This window comes from Aquila chrysaetos, chromosome 9 (assembly GCF_900496995.4).
Source record: "Aquila chrysaetos chrysaetos chromosome 9, bAquChr1.4, whole genome shotgun sequence".
In the NCBI taxonomy this organism is placed as follows: Eukaryota; Metazoa; Chordata; class Aves; order Accipitriformes; family Accipitridae; genus Aquila; species Aquila chrysaetos.
Genome location: NC_044012.1, coordinates 26497183 through 26517206, shown reverse-complemented (window position 1 = coordinate 26517206; position 20024 = coordinate 26497183). Strand labels below are relative to the sequence as shown.

At 56.0% G+C, this 20024-nt stretch overlaps 1 protein-coding gene across 21 annotated transcripts in view; it reads left to right on the top strand.

The window, feature by feature from the left end:
- MEF2D (myocyte enhancer factor 2D) overlaps nucleotides 1-14053 on the top strand; it is a 94916-nt gene extending 80863 nt beyond the window's left edge. For 16 of the 21 annotated variants that reach the window (XM_030024617.2, XM_030024618.2, XM_041125768.1 and 13 more), the window contains 6 exons: nucleotides 1648-1704; nucleotides 5323-5513; nucleotides 5920-5940; nucleotides 9317-9446; nucleotides 11940-12153; nucleotides 13658-14053. In XM_030024617.2, the coding sequence (XP_029880477.1) occupies nucleotides 1648-1704; nucleotides 5323-5513; nucleotides 5920-5940; nucleotides 9317-9446; nucleotides 11940-12153; nucleotides 13658-13988 (944 nt within the window). In that variant the 3' untranslated portion in view covers nucleotides 13989-14053. The remainder of the gene's footprint in view (nucleotides 1-1647; nucleotides 1705-5322; nucleotides 5514-5919; nucleotides 5941-9316; nucleotides 9447-11939; nucleotides 12154-13657) is intronic. The other 5 variants (XM_041125769.1, XM_041125767.1, XM_041125771.1 and 2 more) reach the window with 3 other exon arrangements.
- Nucleotides 14054-20024: the final 5971 nt, after the last annotated feature.

Sequence of the window (20024 nt, the reverse complement as noted above, 5' to 3'; positions counted from 1 at the left end):
CTCTCCTCGGGCACAGACAGCCAGAGCATCAGCTGCAGGGATCTCCCCTGCCCTCTCAGAGGCCCCTCTGCCGAAAAAAAAAAGAGGCTTTGTTGTAATGCAGAATCTGCTGGAGGCTCGCCGTTTCCATCCTGCTTGCTTGCCGTTCGTTTGAAGGGGGATAATTTCGCGGTTGCGAGCGCAGAGGTGTTCCAAGTCCGGCCATCTGCGTCTCATTCACTCGCTGCCTGGGACACGGAAGAAATCCTGTTTATAGGAGCCAGGCCCTTGCATGTTAGAAGAGGTTTTTTTTTTTCCTTAAATCTTTTTTTTAGCAATGCACTCGAGCTGAGAGCAGAGCGCTGTGGTGTTGTTTCCAAAGCAAATGCGCAGCAGAGCGCTGGGTTGGGATCTCGGCCCCAGCCAATGCCGTCTGCTCAGGGACGGCGTGGGAGAAAGGTGGCCGAAGGGGTTTGTGGGGCTGGGAACGAGGTTGGCATCACTCGCCCGAGGGGGTGAGCCCATTTTGGCAGCATGGCGCTGGAATCTGGGGTGCAAGTGGGGTCCTGCAGTAGGGCACAGCCCCCAAAATCCTGATGGAGTCCCTCCTCTGGGACATCAGAGGTGTGGGGACATCTGGCTTTGCATCCCCATCTCTTGAAGGGAGGATGCTGCGGTGCCGCGGCTGCCGTGTTTTGGGGTCACCTTGCCCTTTTTCAAGCTGTAAAATATTTTTGGGACCACCACCATCCCTGGTCATGCTCCCACATGGGGAGCAAACGCGCTTCCCTGCACAGCAGCAGCTCAGCCCTCCAGCTCTCCTCCTGCTTTCAGGGGCTCGCTGCAAGCCCAGACCTGAGAGCCAGGGGCTGGAAAAAAGGTTTTTCTGTCTCAGGTTTCCCCATCTGGGGTGAGAAGGGTTGGGCAGTGGTTAGAGGTGGGGTTTGGGATCGGAGGCTCCTCGTTCCTCTGCTCAGGGCTCCGGGATGACTGCGGTTGCAGCTCCGGAGCCTCCGTGCCGGCTGTTGGCCGAAATCACTGCCCGTGGTGTGGCCAGGCAGCCCTAGGCTGTGAATAGGTGGCTTTCAGAAATAACTCAATAACAAGGCAGAAAAAATAAAATCTTCTTGCAGGCGAGGCAAAACGTTCAGTTTATTGGGGATAAAAAGGCCTCTGGTATGGTTTTTCCCGGCACGGCGGGGAGCGGCAGTGCTTTCCAAGCGTTGGGACCGTGGGAGGCCGAATTGTAGCAGCGTCCTGGCAGCGCGCAGGGATGGTTTCCATTCGGTGCGAACATTACAGGGGAGATAGTGTTTCAATTCTTGCTGCTGGGGCTCTCTTCCCCCGCAGCACCGGCCCCGTGTCCCCCAAAGCGAGGCTTGGAATAAAATAGCCGCAGTGTTTTCCAAGCCACCTCCTTTGGAGCGGGCTCCTGTGCCGCCTGGCTCCTTCCCAAAGGAAACGGATCTGCCTGGATAATGTTTCCCAACCTGATCACCAGGAATGCTGCTCATTTTGCCCAGGACTTTCTCCCTGGGAAGGCAACACTGCTCATTTTCCTCTGCCTTCCTCCCTTGTGCTCCCCCTCTTCCTCCCCCCCAAAAAAAGGAGGGATGCTCACCCTGTTTCCAAGCAGACGGTGACCCCATGTTTCCAATTGCTTTGCAGGGGCGATGCTTGGGGGAGATCTGAACAACACGAACGGAGCCTGCCCGAGCCCCGTGGGTAAGTGAGGAGCTGTTGCCTTTCGGCAAGTGGTGTGGGCACTGGGACCTGTGCCCTTGGCTCTGTTTGCCGCTCCTTGCCTTGGTTTCCCCACACGTAACGTAGGATTTTGCTTTGCCATTCAGCGCCATGGGTTGATGGAGAAGCCCTCGGGAAGATTTTGCTGTTCTTTGGCATAAGGAGCTCCATGCCAGCGCCTTTGCTGGGGGCTGCTGGTTTCAATGGAGACCCCAGAAACCAAGGCGGGGGGGGGTGGGTTGGTGCGTGTCCTGGGGGCCAGCATCTCCCCTGGGTCTTTGGGAGAGCTGCAAACCAAGGGGCTGATTGAGATAGCCACTGAGGACCGTGATTTGGGCAGCTCTGGGTTTAGCTCCCCACACTGCAACCAGTTCCTCCGCTGACCTCAGGTGAGTCAACACCTGATCTTCATTGTGCTTGGGGACTATAAAGGAACTTTACTGCAAGGGAAAAAGCTCATTAAGGTCCCTTTCCACTGCGAGAGCCTCAGTGCTAACAAGGCTCAGACCTTGTGGCTTAGCTTCCCCAGCTATAAAATGCGCTAATAATACCTCCTTCCCCATGGTCTGCCTCTGCTGTCTGCAGGGTGAGGTCTTTGGAGCTGGCACTTGCGTAGGTACAACCCAAAAGCCAATGACGGCCCCTGGGTCCTGCTGGGAAGCAGCTGCCGCTACCGGCACCACTGCTGCGGGCTGGGGCAGGGTGGGCTGCAGTCCAGGGCTTAGCAGGGTGGATGCCATCCATCCCCTGGTGAGGTGGAGCGAGGAAGGCAGCCTTGCACCAGGAGCCTGGCTTGTCACCCCCTCGGAGGCTTTTTTGCAGTGGGGCTCCAGCCGGCAGCACAGAGGAGGAGTGTGAAATTCAGCGTGGCCCCAGTTAAGACCAAATTGGAACGTGGGTGCCACCGGTTGCACAGACAGGGCTGGTCCAGATGCTGTTCTGCAGCACCGCGGCCCGCCCCGTCCCTGTCCCCCTGCACCGCGGCCGCTCCAGGGAATAACAGTGTTCCCTGTGCTGGGCAGCAGCCATGCCAGCGCCGGGGGAATTTCTCCCTGGCTGCACCTCCAGAGCAAACCCTGCCAGGGCAGCTCGTGGGGCTGGCATCTCGCCGGGGCCTTTGCAGCACCCAACGCGGAGCTTTGCTGCTGCTTCAAAGGCAGAGGGGAAGGGGCAGTTGTGCCACGGCCCCCAGCCACCTTTGCGGCCCCTTTTCCCCCCCCCCCCGAGACCGCCCCCGTGTCAGCTGTTGGGAGCAGCCGTGGCGGCTTGGAGCTTGGCAGGGCCCGTGAATGTCAGCATTGACGTCACCGGAGCATTCCCTGCGTTCCTGCCGCCGCTCCAGGAAACGGGTGCGAGGAGCAGGGGCAGCCCGGCCATGGCCAGCCCTGGACCCCCACCGTCCCTGGGGCTCCCCATGCCAGCTGTGGGAGGGGAGCATGGCTGTGGCTCTGGCACTGTGCTTGCGGTTTTTGGGTACCTGGAACATCTCTTCCTCCTCCACCTCCTCCTCCTCCTGCTCCTCCTCCTCCCTTGCAATCTCTGCAGCACCGAGCAATCACCTGCTGCCTCTGAGTCATCAGCCGCCGGGTGCTTCTGGCCGGATCCTGCAGCAATGCAGGCTGTGTCCCCATGTCCTGCCTGCACACCATGGCGTACACCGTCCTCGGTGCCTCTGGGGGTGGGAAGCACCTTGCCCACCCTGCCTGCCCTGTTGTGGGGGGGGGGATGCTCTGCCCTGGCTAACCCTGGCTTTGCTGCCAGGCTCAAATTTACACCAGGGGGGTGCAAAGGCAGCCCGGAGTCCTCTGCTTTTGAACCCCTTTTTTGGGGTCAGGGTTATCCAGAAATCCTGGGGGGAGTGCAGCCCTTCTATCTCCAGCTCGTGGGGGTGGCTGGATCCAGGCTGGGGGGGTCTCCTCTGATGGCAGCACCCAAGGTCCCCTGCCAGGGAAGCCCCTTTGGGGGTGACAGGCACTGCTGGGACCCAAACCTGGTCCCTGCCAGTGCTGGGGCCACCCCGATCCACACCTCAACTGACGCGCACGATAATGTGGCGTACCTCAAAGTGGCAGTTGCCACGAGAGCCGCATGTGCATCCACGTTGGTGCCACCTTGGGAAGGAGAATATCCAGGGGTTTAACATTTCTTTTGGCTTTGCTTCCGTCGGCTTTTGCACGGCCACCGGCACTGCAGGTAGCAAAGGTAGCCCAGGGAATTTTGTGCACCTTGCAGGCGAAATGCATGTAGTTCACAGTGCATGGAGGTACCCGGGACCTGATGGCACCAGGTGCATGACTTATGCGCAGCTGCTCATGGTGATTCGGCACTGGGAGGACACCTCGCTGGCAACAGGAAAGTCTGTCCCCTCCCTGGGGCAGGGACATGGATACAAGATTTGCAGTACAGGGCTGCCAGTCTGCAGCAGCCCGGGCGTCCCTGATGGGCAGCTCCCAGGCAGCTGGTGGGGCAGGATCTCTCATCCCCGGCGGCATTGGTGGGATCAGACCCGTGGCTCCCGGGGTGCGTGGCTGTCCCCCGTGCCTGGTTTACCCCATCACCGATGTGTCTGGCCCCGGGACAGCTCTGGGAGAGGCAGTGGCTGGTGCTCGGCCCCCGATGAGCACGCGCCACGGCTGTGGCGTCACTGCCACCAGCCGCCTGCTGAAATGCAGATGTAGCGCAATGGTAGATGTGATTAATAATGCAATCAGCGACCTATTTTTCCCGGTCTAACGTGCAATGAATATGAGGGCTGAATCCTGGTGATTGCTAAACGCCTTTCTATCTTTGGGGCCTATTCATAAAAAAAAAAAAAAACACCCTCATCAGAACAGTAATCTGATCCAATTTATTCCTTTCCTGATGTTCATCAAATCTTTTCCTTTTTAAATTTTTTTCTTCCTTTCCTTTCTTCTTTTTTCCCCCCTCTTTGCACATAAAATCCTTAAGTGGGGCAGCAGGAGGAGGAGGAGGAGGGAACCTCAGATCTTCAAAGGGGCAGTGGGATCAGTGAACCGAGTCCTTGCTCTGCCACAGCCCCTTTTCGCTGCTCCGGTACCATAAAGAGACCTTAAAAGTGAATGTAACAGTAATTATGCCCCCCTTGCTAGGGCCCCAGTACCCTGCCAGAGCAGCATAAAGAGGCCTTGCTGCAGATCAGGCCTGTAATATTTATTGGTTGTTATTGCAATAATGATTGTGGGTTCCTGCAGGTTGTGGAGCTGCCCCGGATGCTGGGAGCTCAGGCTCCGCTGCCTGCCCTGCCTTTGCCCCTGCCTGGCCCCGGGCAGGTTTGCCTGGTCTTGGTGGGGAGGATGCACCCGCTGCAGGCATCCGAGCGGCTGCCAGCGCTACCTGGTTTGCTCGGGGCTGCACCGTGCTGCCGGCAGGTGGGCAGGTACCTGCTCAGGGGCGGCAGATGAGCGTGCCTGGTGTGCAGGAGGGTTTTGGGGAGCCTGGGGGGATGCGGTGCTGCTCTCCCGGGGAGGAGCCCCCATGGAGCCCCGCTGTGGCACCGCTCGCTGTGCATGCGTTTACCACCGCCGTGCATTCACCGCTGTGCATTCACCTTCTTCCTTTCTGTCACCCATTTTCCCACAGGAAACGGCTACGTGAGTGCCAGAGCCTCTCCGGGTCTCCTTCCCGTGTCCAACGGCAGCAGCTTGGGCAAGATCATCCCAGCCAAGTCCCCGCCACCGCCCTCCCACAGCACGCAGCTTGCCACCAACAGCCGCAAGCCGGATTTACGTGTGATCACCTCGCAGAGTGGGAAGGGGCTAATGCACCATTTGGTGAGTGCTTGACAGAGGTCTGCGAGGAGACCAGGGTGGGAGCGCATCCCCTGCCAGCAGACAGGTTGCAGGGTGGACTTTGTGCTGGAGCAGATGCAGTGGGGGCACCTATTCCGTGCCATAGCCGTGGGAGCTGGCTGGGGCCGTGCTGGCGGGGAGACCTGAGGAGGAAGGCTTGGATTCCTGTTTGCACCGTGCAGGATGCAAACATCATGGTGCAAAGCTCTGTGCCCTGCAAACAGCACAGTGCAAAAGCCCTGCATCGGGCACAAGTTTAACCCATGTGCACCATACGTGCCCCGTGGTAGGTGAGGGCACAGTGCCGGCGAGCATGGCGGTGCGGCGGTTGGCGGGGCTGTCGAGTTAACGGTGCCTCTCGGTTTTCTCTCTGTTCTCCTGCGGGCAGACGGAGGACCACTTGGCTCTGGTGAGTTCCCTGCTGAGCGCGCATCGCGGCGGGGTGGGATGTGGCCTGCTTGTCCCGTTGGTCCCCACACCCTGCCCTGGCTTGGCAAAGGCGTGGGGCGCGCGTAGGGGGTTGTCACCGGCCCCTTTGTCCTCCATTGGGAACGCAGTGGGATGCGGGTGCCAGCGCAAATGTCACATCCAGTCCTGCCACAGAAAATCAATCCCAAGAAAAACAGGCTTTTAGGAAAATCAGGTTCCCTATGGAAAAGAAGGAGCTGACATGAGCTGTAAAGTGCCTGTTTCTCCACCAAGGCCAAAAAAACTGTGCTGGTTTCCCAGGGGAGGTCAGCCTGGGTCCCTTTTGGGGCTGGTGCTGCACAGAGCCAGCCTGGACACCGCAATCACCCGGGGAACTGCCCCGTGGGCTTTGCTGGAGCCGCCACAGTTTACAGCACAGGAAGAGTTGGCCCACTGCCACCACATGAGAGATAGGGAGTAAATCAGGCTCTTCCCATATTAAGGATATTATTTAAAGCCTGTGTAAATCCACTGGCTGGCTAGTGCACTCCCTAAACCTCCTTTGTGCACAGGGGCAGTTTTCCATGTTATTTTTATGGCTTTTCTCCCCTCCTCTGCCCGCCAGCAAAGTGAACACCACCTAGTTTGTGGCAATGATTCATCCTGTTCTGTTGCTATTCTGGTGCAGGGCAGATGGGCGACAGGTCAGCACAGCGAGGAAAGGGCAAGAGCCGCTGTAGGATGCAGCTAACACAGCCAGGGAGTGTCCAAAAACACAGGAGTAAGCCAATACCTCTCGCAGCCTGCAAGGAGACTCTCTTGGCCAGGAAAAGGATTGGCCAGGGCTTTGGCAGACTTGAATTCTGCCCCTCTCCATGCCCCAAAACCCTTCTTGCTTAATGGCCCCCTCCCAGCAGCTCTGTGCCTCAGTTTCCCCATCTGCAGAGTGAAAACAGTCACCACCCACCTCCCCATCTGCTCATCACTGTTCCCGCTGCCAGAGGGCATTGCCTGTCTCCGAGCTGGTGGAGCAGCTTGCTTTAGGCAAAAATCAGCCGGGTTGGCATTAACAGTTTTAATTGTTAGTCTGAGCTAACCCGGCTGATTTTTGCCTGAAGTACAGTCCTTGCCCAAGCCGAGGAGCTGGCAGCCGGGAGGTGGAGGATGATGAAATCTGGGAGCAGGGGGGGGGGACAGGGACAGGGACCTCAGCACAGCTGGATTGGGAAGGGGAAAGCAGAGCCCTGTCTCTGCTGCTCTGCGGATTCATCCCGCCTGGTGCAGATGCCCCCCCCCCCCCCTTGCTCTGCTAACCTTCTCCCCAGATTTGCTCCCTCCGTATTGCTCAACCTACACACCAGATCTTCTCTCTAAAAGGCAACTCCCACCTCTTTACACACAGGCAGCCAGATGAATCAGCTGCCCCTCCACTGAGACCTGCCCCGCTGCCCTTAACCCTTTGCCCGTGGGCTCAGCCCCTGCCTACCCTTAGGGTTTGCTCCCGGCAGCTTTAGGCTCCGAACACTGTCTGCTCTTTTAGTGGGTTCAGAAAGGCGTTCCCCCATTTCTCTAGACTTCCCTGATCCAGAGGGTAGAGCAGGATCCATTCACCAAGCCTACGGCGAGAAGCAAGCTCACCTAGGAGCATGCCCGCATGGTTTTGTCACGAGCCTGAATGGCAGTTTGCAACCTGGAGCATTTTGCAAAGTGCACGGCAGTGTGAGTGGCACGGGGCGGGGGGGGGGGGCAGCTTGCACACTTCAGCACCTCCTACCTGCATGAATCGGGATGAAAATTTGGGTGCTTCCTGCAGCGCAGCCGGGTCTGACATCCCCAACCCTCTCCTCGTGGTATAACAGGGGTGGCTGCTGCCCCGTTCCCAGAGCGTCCCACCGCCCTAGCCCTCTGGCACGGCCGGACTCGTTCCCATGCCGGCACTTTCCCGGGAAAGCCATAGAGCCCTGGTGCAAGGCTGCCAGGGGACGGAGGGGATGGGGCTGTGGGTCGCATCCTGCTGGGCTGGCTCAGGGTCTGGTGCAGGCAAGAGAGGGACGGGGCTGAATCCTGCCCACTGTGAAGGCATTTCTCTGCAGCATCCTCAACCAGCGAGCAGTGGGCACGGCTCGTTGCCAGCAGGATGCACGCCAGGAAAACCTGCTCCTACAGCCCCAAGGCTTTAGCAATTAGAGCCCTGGTAATCGCCTTCCCTAGGTGGTGGGGAGGGACCTGCGGGCTGGGCGGGCTGGGCAGCATGTGGGCGCAGGGCGCTGCAAATCCAGCACACTGAGGTACTGTCACCCTCATGAGGTGGCAAGGGCAGGGGGCTTTAGCCTCCAGCCTTATCCCAGGGGAGGTCTGCATGGCCGTGAACCATGGCAGGGTCCCATGCCCAGCCCTAAAATGTCCTGGGAGCCCTCGGCACCTCGCAGCAAGCCAGGAGGAAAGCTCTCTGGGGATGCAGCCAGCCTTGTGCCAGGCGTGATTTAAGCTGGGCACTGCCCCAGTCTTCACAGGGTGACGTGTGCCGGGGTGCTTCAGATTAGAGTCAAGCCTCTTGAGTCTGATTTAAATCAGATCAGCAGAGACAGCCTAGATTATCTGCCTTGTAAACAGGGCTGAATCTGACCCGTAGATCCGCCCACGTAACTGCCTGGAAAACCACGGAGGGAGGCTGGCATGCACCGGTCCAAGGGCAGAATTTTTCCATAGTGGACCTGCTAATGCCTGAGTCACCCAAACCTCCTGAGGGCACTGAGCCGGCAGGTTGCTGAGCGCTGGACTTTAAGTTTAAGGATGCCAGAGTGCTTTTAAAATCCTGAGAGCAACGCTCAGCATCTTCAGCTTGCCTTAGAGGCAGGAGGCTCATTTTTGGACATCAGTGCTGCAGGGAGGAGGATGTGTCAGCTCTGCGCTGCGTTAGCCAGTCCTGCTTTGGTTTGGTACCTTTATCTCACTCCCTGAGTAGCACAGCAAACCTCATATGCATCCTCTGGAAAATAGTGACTCTTCTCTTTTACATCAGAAGGAATACAGACTGAGGCATCCCACTGTTCGTCCCCCTCCATGCAGGCAGGGATGTTGCTGGTCCTTGCAGGTGAAGCCCAGCCCTGGGCAGAAAGGTGACCCAAGGCCAATGCCAAGTGACCTGCAGATGAATGTCACAAGGGTCCTAAACGTCTGTAACTGGTGTGGCTTGCACTTTGCTTTGTTGCAATGAGCAATGGCCAGAGTCTCTGTGATCAGCCTTGGCCGCTTCAAAGGCTGGTGCATGCCCAGGGGGGCAGCTGCAGACCGAGGTTTTGGGGAGCCATAACCCACGAGGACAACAGAGTAAAATGCGTTTGGGTTGTAACTCCCTCTCCCGTTTGCTTCCCCAGCAGAATACGCAGCGGTTAGGTGTCTCCCAAGCAACTCACTCTTTAACCACACCGGTTGTTTCTGTCGCTACTCCGAGTTTGCTGACGCAGGGGCTGCCTTTCTCTGCCATGCCCACAGCGTACAACACAGGTAAGAGCGCACAGCCTGGATAAGAGCCTTCTGATGGATAATTTTATATGAGAGGGAAATGTGCTGCTGCAAGCACATGCCTGGCTCTGCCCGAGCAGCTGCATCATCGCTCGTGGAACTCGCTGCCGCAAGACGTGGTCAAGTCCAAGTAGTTTCACAGGATTAAAATCAAGGGGAAGCTCATTAGATAGATAATGAGAACTCACTGTCATATCCAGGGAGGGCTGTGAGGGCATGATTCTGTCACGCTATAGCCCATTGCGCTGTGCTGGCAGAGTGAAGGTGCTTTTAAGTGGATGCTAATTACAGCTACGCCCATCTCCAGGCTTTTGAGAGCTGTGGGTGATGTTGTAATAGGGGCTTAATGAAAATGAGTGTCAGGCCCCCAAAAGTTTGGGAAGAATGCAAACCAGCCTGCTCGTAGGCACATCAGATTCGGGCTGGTGGGGGTCGAGCTGGCCCGAGGCGACGGTTACGGCGCACTTGCCTGACCGAAGGGGTTGTTCATCTGCGACCTGTCAAACCTCCATGAAGACTTTAAGAACTTGCTGGTTTCCTGCGTAACTCACTTTGGCATTTGCTCAGAGAAAAGTTTGCAAAAATGTAAAAAGCTGCTTGTCTGGAAGAAGCCAGAATAGGCGTGTAGGGAACTCCCTCTCCTAATTAGTAGGTGTAGCCCAGAAGATGCCTGTTTGTGCGTGACGAGTAGGCTCCTCTCCCTGCGTGGAAATTGTTGGCCGTGTGGTCCACCAGCCAGCCTATGTACAGCCAAAGTCCCCAAAATAGGTTTTAATTGAGCCCTGTGCTGCTACCACTGGGGGGGGGGGGGGGGGGGGGGAGCTGAATTTCAGCTTTCTGTATTTATTTTTCTCTTGCCCATGACCACAAGCAGAGAAGCGTTCCCACTCGGGCACCTTCGGTGTCTGTGGCTGGGATGTTTGCTAGAGATATTGCAGGGGTTATCATCCCGTAGATCGCTGTAGGGTGCAGATGCCCTGAGCAAACTCCAAACCTGGGCTGTTGCCACTTGTTCTTTGCAAGGCTAAGCTATTAATTGGGTGGGAATTGTCTCGATTTCGGGCCGGTGAGGTTGTGTTGAGCTTCCCGCTGGCCAGGGTTGCGTGTCCTTTCCCGTGCTTGCTCTGCAGCCTGATTAAGTCAAACCCGACCGTTCACAGGTTTGAGATACGGGATGGCTCCGGTTCAAGCTCTCGGTGTTAGCTGCGGAGGTGGCTGTCGTAACCAGTGGGTGTCAGGAGCTCCTAAACCAGAACGTCTGGTGGTGGTGGCGGGGTCGGGGGGAGGCGTGTAAAGAACCACGCAAGACAAAAAAACCCAGTCCTGGGACTTTCTGTAGGGTGTGCCTCCAATCAGCCCGGTGGCTTTGGCAGCGGTTCAGCGCTTTTGCAGCCACTTCTTTGTGTTGTGCTGCTGCAGGCGGGTTTGGCCCCGCTGGGGTGGGGTGCGCTGGGCTGAAACCACAAGACACCCAAAACGCTGGTGAGAAAGGGGGAGGGAGGGGAGCTTGGGATAAACGCTTTGGGACCGTGGGTTCTCTGTATCAGATGGAGACGTGCTTGACCAAGGGTTTGACCATCTCCAGGAAGAGCAGTCGCCCCCCCCCCCCCCCCCGCTTTGCTCCATGCTGCGTCGCCGCAGGTTTTCCCACCTTTTGTAAAATCCCCCCCCCCGGGGTTGGGATACTCGGCTGGGGTTTGGGATGCTCCCGGAGTCGTGCGTGGGAAGAGCATCCCCCTCCCCTTCCCATGCAAGGAAGGGGGGGGAGGCACCGGGGGGGGGGGGGAGGCGGTGGCGGGCGGAGAGCGCCCCCTGGTGGCGCGCGGGGACGGGCCGCGCACCGGGAGGGGGCGGGGGGGTGAGGGGGAGTCAGCACCTCCCGGGGCTTGGCGTTTGAAAGCCGGCCGTCCTCCGGCGGAGGAGGGTCTGGCGGGGGGGGGGGGGTTTCACGCACCACGGTCCGTCCTGGGTGGGCTTGGTACTGCGGGGCTGTGTTTGCTGTTGCTGTGATTTTGGGGGGACGACGGTAAGTGTGTGTGTGGGGTCCTGTTAGCAGCTCATGCCTTGAAGGTAGAAGACGACCAGATGTCAGGAAGACATTTTTTATGCTGCGGGTGGTGAGGCACTGGCCCAGGGTACGCAGAGAAGTGGTCGATGCCCCATCGCTGGAGACATTTGAGGTCGGGTTGGACGGGGCTCTGAGCAACCTGACCGAGTGGGAGAAGTCCCTGCTCATGGCGGGGGGGGTCGGAATAGGTGACCTTTAAAGGTCCCTTCCAAACCAAACTGGTCTATGACTCCCAAGAGATGTGTCCCTCTGAGCAGCATCCCTGTGCAGCTCACAGCAATAGCGGGTAATCCCAAAGTTGTGGCTGGTTTGTGTCTCTTGAGTGGGTCTCCATCTCCTTGCAGCGCTCAGGGCTCAGTCGGAGTTGGTTTGACATGGAAATGACTGAAAGGCTCTCTCCTTTCCAGATTATCAACTGACAAGCGCCGAGTTGTCTTCGCTGCCAGCGTTCAGCTCACCTGGTGGGCTGTCCCTCGGCAACATCTCTGCTTGGCAGCAGCAGCAGCAGCAACAGCAACAGCAGCAGCAGCAGCAGCAGCAGCAACAGCAACAGCAGCAGCAACAGCAGCAGCAACAGCAGCAGCAACAGCACCTGGTTCCTGTATCACTAGGAAATTTAATGTAAGTGAAACGGATACCAGGGGCCAATCGGTTGATGTTGTCAAAGGAAAGAGGGAAACAGGGAATTCCTCCAAAGTGCCAAACCTGCAGAATCCGAGCTGTGACTCCTCCATTGGGTTATTGTCAGCCTCCCACTGCAGAGCCCCGGCAATGACGCTGTGCTTCTAGGAGGCAGGAGCAAACGTGCCCACAGCTGCAGGAAGAGCCAGACCAACCAGCTTGTGAAGTTTGGGAATCCTGTCCCTACCACTGTCATAGGAGTGAGCCTGGAGTCCCCAGATGAGATCAGGGCAGTGGTGTGCTAGGTGATGGATGCTCTCTGAGAGCTGCTTCTTGCTGTCTATCCACAGCAGGATTGGTCTCTTCAACTCACGGCTGGGGAGCTGAGATCCAGCAAGAGCCAGAGTTAAATGGGGTGGTCATTACAGAATAAGATGTCTGGAAATAGTGGTCCCGCTAGTGTAGAAAGAGGGTAGCTTTTAATACTGAAAATTAATTGCTTTACCCCAGGGAAAAAAATACATGCACTTGCATATTGGAGCAGGTTTTCTGAAGTGGATCCACTTTTAGGCTGGAATAAAGCATCCACACACAGACATTTTTCAGAGTATCTTAGTCAAAATAAAGATTTAAGCCACTTGCCTACGATCACACTAAGACCGTGGGACAAAAAGAGGCAAGAATTGAAGAGGAGTATTCAGTGACTTTGCCCCAAAGCCAGCTTAGGAGTAAGACTCTGACATCCCCAACATGAAGTGCCAGGTGGATGTATGGAGGCACCAGGCTTTTGCACAGGGAGTTCAGTGCGTTTCTCCACTGCCTGGAGCATGTTTTCCAGGCAGGGCAGGCAGCAGCTTCCCCAGCAGCTGCCTGGACCTCCTGCACCAGCGGGGCTGCAGGATGTGTGGCAAGCCTGGATGGAGTTTCAGGTTGTAGTGAAGAGGCTGTAGAGGTTCCCAGCTTGGAGGAAAACCACCCGTCAGACCCCTCCACCAGATTTGTGCAGCCCACGGGGGACGCTGGGGTAGAGCGGGACAGGGGTGTCTCAGCCTGTCCCCCTCCTCCACGTGTTTGAGTGGCTGCTGTGGGGCCAGCAGGTGGGATCGGGGCTGAGTCGTGGGGTGCTGGTGGAGGAGAGATGCTGCCCGCAGGGGTTGTGCCGGGTCTCATCCTGGTGCAGCAGTGATGCGTCATGGTGAGTGTGCAGATTAGGATTTCTGGAGTCGTAGTAATTCATAATTCTAATTATGAATCCAGATTCATAATCTAATTCAGATTCATAATCTAATCCAGATTCATAATTCTGGATTCATTCAGCTATGGGGTCTGTGGGTTATGCATTCTGTGGACTGGAGAGTAAAAGGCCACTGAAAAGTTGAATAATGAGAGACTTCCCGTTATCTCCTCCTCCATCTGTTTCTCCCCCTTCCTCCCCTCCTGCTCTCCTCCTCCTTCTCCTCCTCCTCCTCTCCCAACCTCATCCCCCTGCCTTCCGGCCACCCAGACAAGGGAGTCACTTGTCCCACACCACCACTTTGACTGTCAACACCAACCCCAACATCAGCATCAAGTCGGAACCCGTCTCGCCCAACCGGGAAAGAAACACTGCTACCCCGCTCAGCACCTTCCCCCACCAGCCGCGGCACGAGCCCACCGGCCGCTCGCCCGTCGACAGCCTCAGCAGCAACACCAGCTCCTACGAAGGCAGCAGCGAGCGGGACGATCCTGCCCGCCCCGATTTCGGCTCATCCCTGGGCCTCCTGCGACCCACCAGCGAGCCCGAGGGGGAAAGCCCCTCTGTAAAGCGTATGCGTTTGGATACCTGGGTCACATAACGGGTCCCTGCCGTCCCTGGGAGTGTCGCCGGCTCGCAGCGGGGCCATGGGGAGGGGACGGGAGGGTTGGGGGGGGGTGGGGGGTGCAGGGGCGAAACGGGCTATTGGGATGGGGTGGGGGGAAATTATCATAAACTGCCTGAGAAATAGCTTTAGGATTTTGTAGACGTTCATTCTAGCGCAGCAGGTGATGCACGCAGTACATAAGGCGCTCTTCGGCCGGGGGCTGCAGGCTCAGGAATAGCCAGGCATGTGGGGAAGGTGGCAGGGTTGGAAATTAAATACCTGCGTCCTCATAGAAAAAAGCAGTCCCTGGCGATGCTCATCCCCACGAGCCGGTGCAGACAGGCGAACCAGGCGGCAGTTGGTGCCCGCTGACCAGTGAGACCCCGGGGATGTTGGTATGTCCCCCCCCTCCCTGGGAGGTTGGACCGTATCCCTAGAGAAGAGCGCCTGCAGCAGGACAGGATCTGAGGGGAGACGGGACACAGAGCATCCCCGAAACGCGCCTTCAAGCAGTGCCTGGGCTCTCCCAGGTCCACGTGCAGGGAGGGACAGTTCAGACACGATCCAGCTCTCAGAAAGGTTGAAGGGCTTTGGCAGGTGCCGGTTTTCCTAAAAAAGGGTTTTCCTAAACCTGTTTTCCTAAACCTGTTGGGAAGGCAGGCTGGCATTGGCCAGGGGCGGCATGGAGAGCCCAGCTTCAATATTAAATGTGATGCAGATGTATCCGCAGCCTGCTTGTGCTGCCTGGGTCCCATAAAGGTGTGGTGTGTTGGGGAAATAAGAGGCAGATTTTTAAGGCTTAATCCTGTTTGCATGAAAAATAGGTGCAGACAGGATCCTTTTGGGCACATAAGGGAACTCCCACTATTTCTGGCCACAGCCATTTTAAAACTGCAGTTAACCTGCAGAGGGGAAAATCTTGCCTCTGCCTGGGCGCAGCGTGTTTGAAGAGCAAGGATGCGTTATTGCTGCTTTTAAAGAAAATTGCAGGTTTTACCAAACAAAATTTGTAAATGCATTTTAAAAATGTATTCCCATTCCCCATGGGCCAAAGCTTTAGATTAGAAAAATAGGAATAAATTATTTTTATTGAAGGATGCAACTGAAATAATTATCCTTTGGGATTTTGCCTGAAGGTTTCTAGGCCTCAAGAGGTGAGGGTGAGCTGTGCGGAAAATCTGCTGAAGTCTTGATGGAATGATTTAGTGGAAGGAAAAAGGAGGAAAACCCAAAGAATTTCCTTGTGTTGCCGCTTCCTCTGGCAGTTTCCCAGGGACAAGCAGCAGTGCCCTGACCCCAAAATGCAGCAGCCAGCTCAGGGCTTGAGGGTTTGGAGGAGAAAGAACCATTCCTGGCTGGCGTAGGCTTTTAGGGATGGGCTTTCTCCCTGCAGATGCTCTTCTCTGGGATGCTGGTCCCCCTTCCCCATCCCAGCCTGCCGCCTTGTCACCCTTGCACCGCCTGCACAGGGACAGCCCTGGCCCCGCTTCACCCCTGGGGTCATGTTCACAAAACCGGCACAAAACCTGCCTGGATGCCACCTTTGCCAAACAGCTCCTTCGGCGGCCGGAGCCTGGATGGGCTCCGGGGGCTGTGGAGAAGCCAGGAGCTGCTTTGGGGCCAGCATCCCCCCTCAAGTCGGTGCAAAGGGAGAGGAGTAAAAAGTCACGGTAGGATTTGTAGCTCTCCCAGTGCCCTCTGCTGAGAATCCAATGTCCAGCTCAGCCTGCTGAAATGAGTCGTGTTGCATAAAGATGTGCTGGGATGATGGCAAAACTAGAAGCAAATTTATGTTTTCTTATAAACTTTTTCTAACCAAGTGTTTTTCCCAAAGTTTCTAATTGGAAAAACAATACCAAAAAAAAAAAAAAGATTATTATTATTGAAACAAACAGGGGCAACTTAAAGTGAGTGGCTGGAGGAGGAGAGGAAATCCTCCAAAAATTGGGTGAAAATTAATAGCTTTGAGAAGTGATGGCCAAAGAAGGAAAATGTGGCCCTGTCCTGCCCGGTTGGGCACAGCGGTGCACAAGCTGCTGGCTAAAAAGAGCCTCGCAGTACATCTCCCAGCACGTCCCTTCTGAGCTAATGTCTACCCTGACTTTTCCTCCTCTCCCCAGTGATGAAACCAGTTCGGATGCGGAGACCCGGCAGAGGGACTAGGGTGGCCGATGCTCAGCCCGGGACTGACCTGCCAGAGCCACCGATGAGCTGATGCGCTGGGGTGCTGGCTCACGCTGAGCCTTGCCCGGTTATCCGCATCTCACCGAAGCCCGGGGCGAGCACCGTGCCCCGAAATCCCTGCCTGCGGGAATGAGGCCCCAAGAGATGGGCTGGCTAAAATTTCCCCATACAAATTTTTGCAATATCAAATTGCTGCCAGAAAAGTTTTTCCAAATGGTGATGATTTTTTTTTTTTTTTAATGATAAATTTTAATTCCCTTTCCTGTTCCCACGCTCCAGAGGGCCCCAGGTGGGTGATGGGAATCCCGCAGCACCGGGGAGGGCTCCTGGCAGGTTTTGTGTGGTTAAAACCCCCCTGTCTCCCCTTCCCCGAGCTGTACCCAGTGGGTACCGCCACGTGCTGGGGAGATGCTCGGATCTCACCTCCAAAATACCGGCGTGGCATCGGCGACAGAAGCGGATCTCCCTCCCTCCACCTCCATTTGTCCATCCAGGAAGCAGGAGAGACGCCGCAGACTGTGGTCCTCCTTGCCCACGCTGACCCCCCCTCAACCCGGCGATGCTGGGCATACCGGACACGCACCTGAGCTCTTTGCACGGCCTTGCTTTGGAAATTAGGTGGGATTAACGACCTCTCATTGGTCTCATTTTTTTTTTTTTCCTTCACAAAAAGAAAATAAACCCAACCAAACAGTTTCTCCTCCACTGGGGAGCGGTGCGGCAGGAGGTGCCGGCAGAGCGGCTTGCTCCGGAGACCCTGGCGGGGAGGAGACGGTGAAGACCCCCCCCCCCCGGCACTCGATGCTGTCCGTGCCACCGGAGCATCGGTGCAGAACAACCCCGAGGCGGGGTGGGGGGGAAACCAAAAAACATTTTTGCTCATTAACTTCATGCCCTGACTCCCAAGTTCACACTTCTACCTTGAAGCTGAGAGCCTGGAAAAAGCAAAATCCAAGACATAGAAACGCTCTGGGTTACGTAGAGATGCAGTTTAGACCTACCTGGAGGGGAAAGCACGAGTGGTTCGGCACCGTGTCATGCCGTGACCTTCCGGAGCGGATCCGCAGCAGCGCGGCGGTGGGACTCGACAATCCCCTGGGCTGGTGCCACGGGCAAGTACGGCTCGTGGGAAAAGCGGGGATGCCCCGGGTCGGATACAGCATTAGCTTCACCGTCGCGGTGAAATGGTTTTGGGGGTTGGTTTGTCGGGGGTCTTTATTTTGTTGGGGGCTTGGGTTTTTTTTTTTTGTTTGTTTGTTTTTTTTGTCCGGGTCATTATTCTTTATTTTCCCCCCAGACTGTAGTATCCAGTAAACTCCTCCTAATTTTCAAAAGACAACGAGAAGAATGACAATCTAAGAAACCAACACCCTCCTTTGTGCTTCTATAAATATGTTTCTGATCTAATTTTATTTCTTGTGCTCATCTGTACTGTTGACAGTTACAATTGTGTATAATTTTTTTTTTTAATTTGGAATTTTTGCGTTGTATAGGGTTTAGTTTTAAAATATATATATATTTTCCATTTTTTAAAAAGGGGTGTTGCAAAAAAAATTGCACGATTTAAATGACAATAGTTAAAATGCTGCAGTTTTTAGAGATGTGGAAGCAAAATGGAGCTTATTTATTCTCAAAGGCTATAAAGGTGTAAAATGCATGAAGAAAAAAAAACATTTACAAAAAAAAAAAAAAGGCAAAAAAAGTGTAACCTGAACAAAGTGTAGCGTTAAAAATTTTAAAGGATGACTACAACAAGGAAAAAAAGAAAAAAAACCAACAAAAAAACAGCTAATATATTGTGTTTGGGCTAGTTTGCTTTTGTTTTTAATTGTTCCTTTTTTGGAGAATGAAATACAATTGTGTATATTTTCATATAAGAAGTATGCACTGATATGTTTCAAAAATGATATATTACTTTCTAAAAGTGTGGTTACTTACCAAAGTCTGTTTCTGATCTTTACCTTCTTGAAATCTCTGTGGATCCCTCGAACACGCGCACGCCGGGGCTCAACGCCGTGGGCCGGATCCAGAGGTAAGCCGGGGTGGTTTGCACTCCGGGGCCGGCCGCCGAACGGTGCAGACCCCCCCACTCCAGCCTCTGCCGGCATCGGCCCCCTCTTCTCCCTCCGGTTGCTCCAGGACTCCTCTGGTCCCCACGGAGTGATCGGGATGTGGGAGCCCAACGCCGGTGCGGCTGTTTTTGGGGGGATGCGGGGCTGGCGCTGGTGGATGCGGCCGCGATGCTGGCGTTGAGGGGGTGGCTGTGATCCCCCCCCCCATCCTGGGAAGGCTGGTCTTTCCCAGGATTTGGCAGAGTCGAGGCCGGTTAGTTTTTGGGGTGTTTGTGCCGGCGGTGGTGGGGACGGGGCTGGCCAGATCCGTGGTGTCCCTCGATGGGACAATGCTGGAGAGAGCAGTGTTACGGGGCGGGGGCGGGGAGAGGGGGGCAAATGCAGAATAAAGGGTACATCCATGTGCTGGGGGGACACAGGGAGTTGGTGAGGTTTCTGCCGCTGGCATGTGCCAGGATAACCGGGGTTTTGGCCCTGGCTGGTGCAGAGAGGAGGAGAAGGAGGATGGAAGGAGGTCGCAGGGTCTGGCTCGGGTGATGCTGCTGCCGGCAGCCGTAGCACCCGGATGGGGTGGGAAGTAGCCTGCCCACCCCAGGATGAGATTTGGGGATGGAGCAGAACCCTAAATGATGCCTCAAACCTCAAATACCAGGGTGGGCTGCCAGGTTGAGGATGGTGATGGATGGATGGCAACGGTCTCACCCGCTCCAGGAGTGGGGGGGGCTGCGGAGGCAGTGAGCCAGTGCCAGGTTGGGTGCGAGGGGACAAGTTGACCCCATGCTAACGGGGCGGTTTTAGGGGGATGGCGAAGAGCCTGGCTGCGTTGGAAGCTTGGATGAAGGCTGCTGGGGCTGAGGGGGGTTTGGTGCCAGGACAGGCGGGGGCGGGTAAATCTGGTTGTGGTTGTGCAGGGGGCACCCCCGAGCCCCGTGGCGGGGGTTGTGGTCATGGTGGGGAGACCCTCAGGGAAGGGGTTTGTCACCATCACGTGTATGGGGCCAGAGCTGGGTTTGGGGGTCTGAGGGCAGATGGGGGTGTTAAAACCAGAGCTGGTCACAAAGGGCCATGTGTGCTCCCGTGGGGGAAAGCGGAGCGAGGAGAAAGAAAAATGTTTCCTTTTCTTCCCCCCTTTTTCACTTTTTCTCTTCCTCCCCCAAAATAGTCTCAACAAACCAGGGAAAAAGCAAATTTGCAACCACCCCCACCCCCCCATTTTCCTTGAAAATTCCACCTCCTGTGGGTTTTTTCCCCCCTTACATTGCTCAGTTGGGAAATCCCCCCCCCCCCCCCAACACTTTTGAGGAGAATTGGGAAGTTTGTCACCAGCTCTGGGGAAGGAAAATGCTGCAAACTGCCATTCCCTGTGCGGGATTCAGAGAAGGGGCTGTGGGCAGGGCTGCGGGGCGGGGGGCTCTCGGTGCCCCCCCCCGGCATCCCCACTGCGCTGCCAGCTTTCTGGCAGGGGTGAGCAAGGCGAGCATTCCCTTGGGGTGGGGAAGGAGTTTGTGGCATCTTCCCAGCCATGCCTTGTCTGTGCCATCCTGCCTTCTCCTTCCATCCTTCTGGCTGAGGGCACAATTTGGGGATGTTTCGGGGATTTTGAACATCCAAAGCGGCAAAAATTCATCCCCATCCACCTCTCCTGGGGCCGCAGGTGAGTCCGTAACTGTGGGCTTCAGCTGAAGGTTTGCTCTTGTTTTGCTTTCCCATTTTCACATGATTTTACTCCGCCTTTCCTTCTTCTGCTCTTGCTTCACTTTTTTTTTCTTTTCTT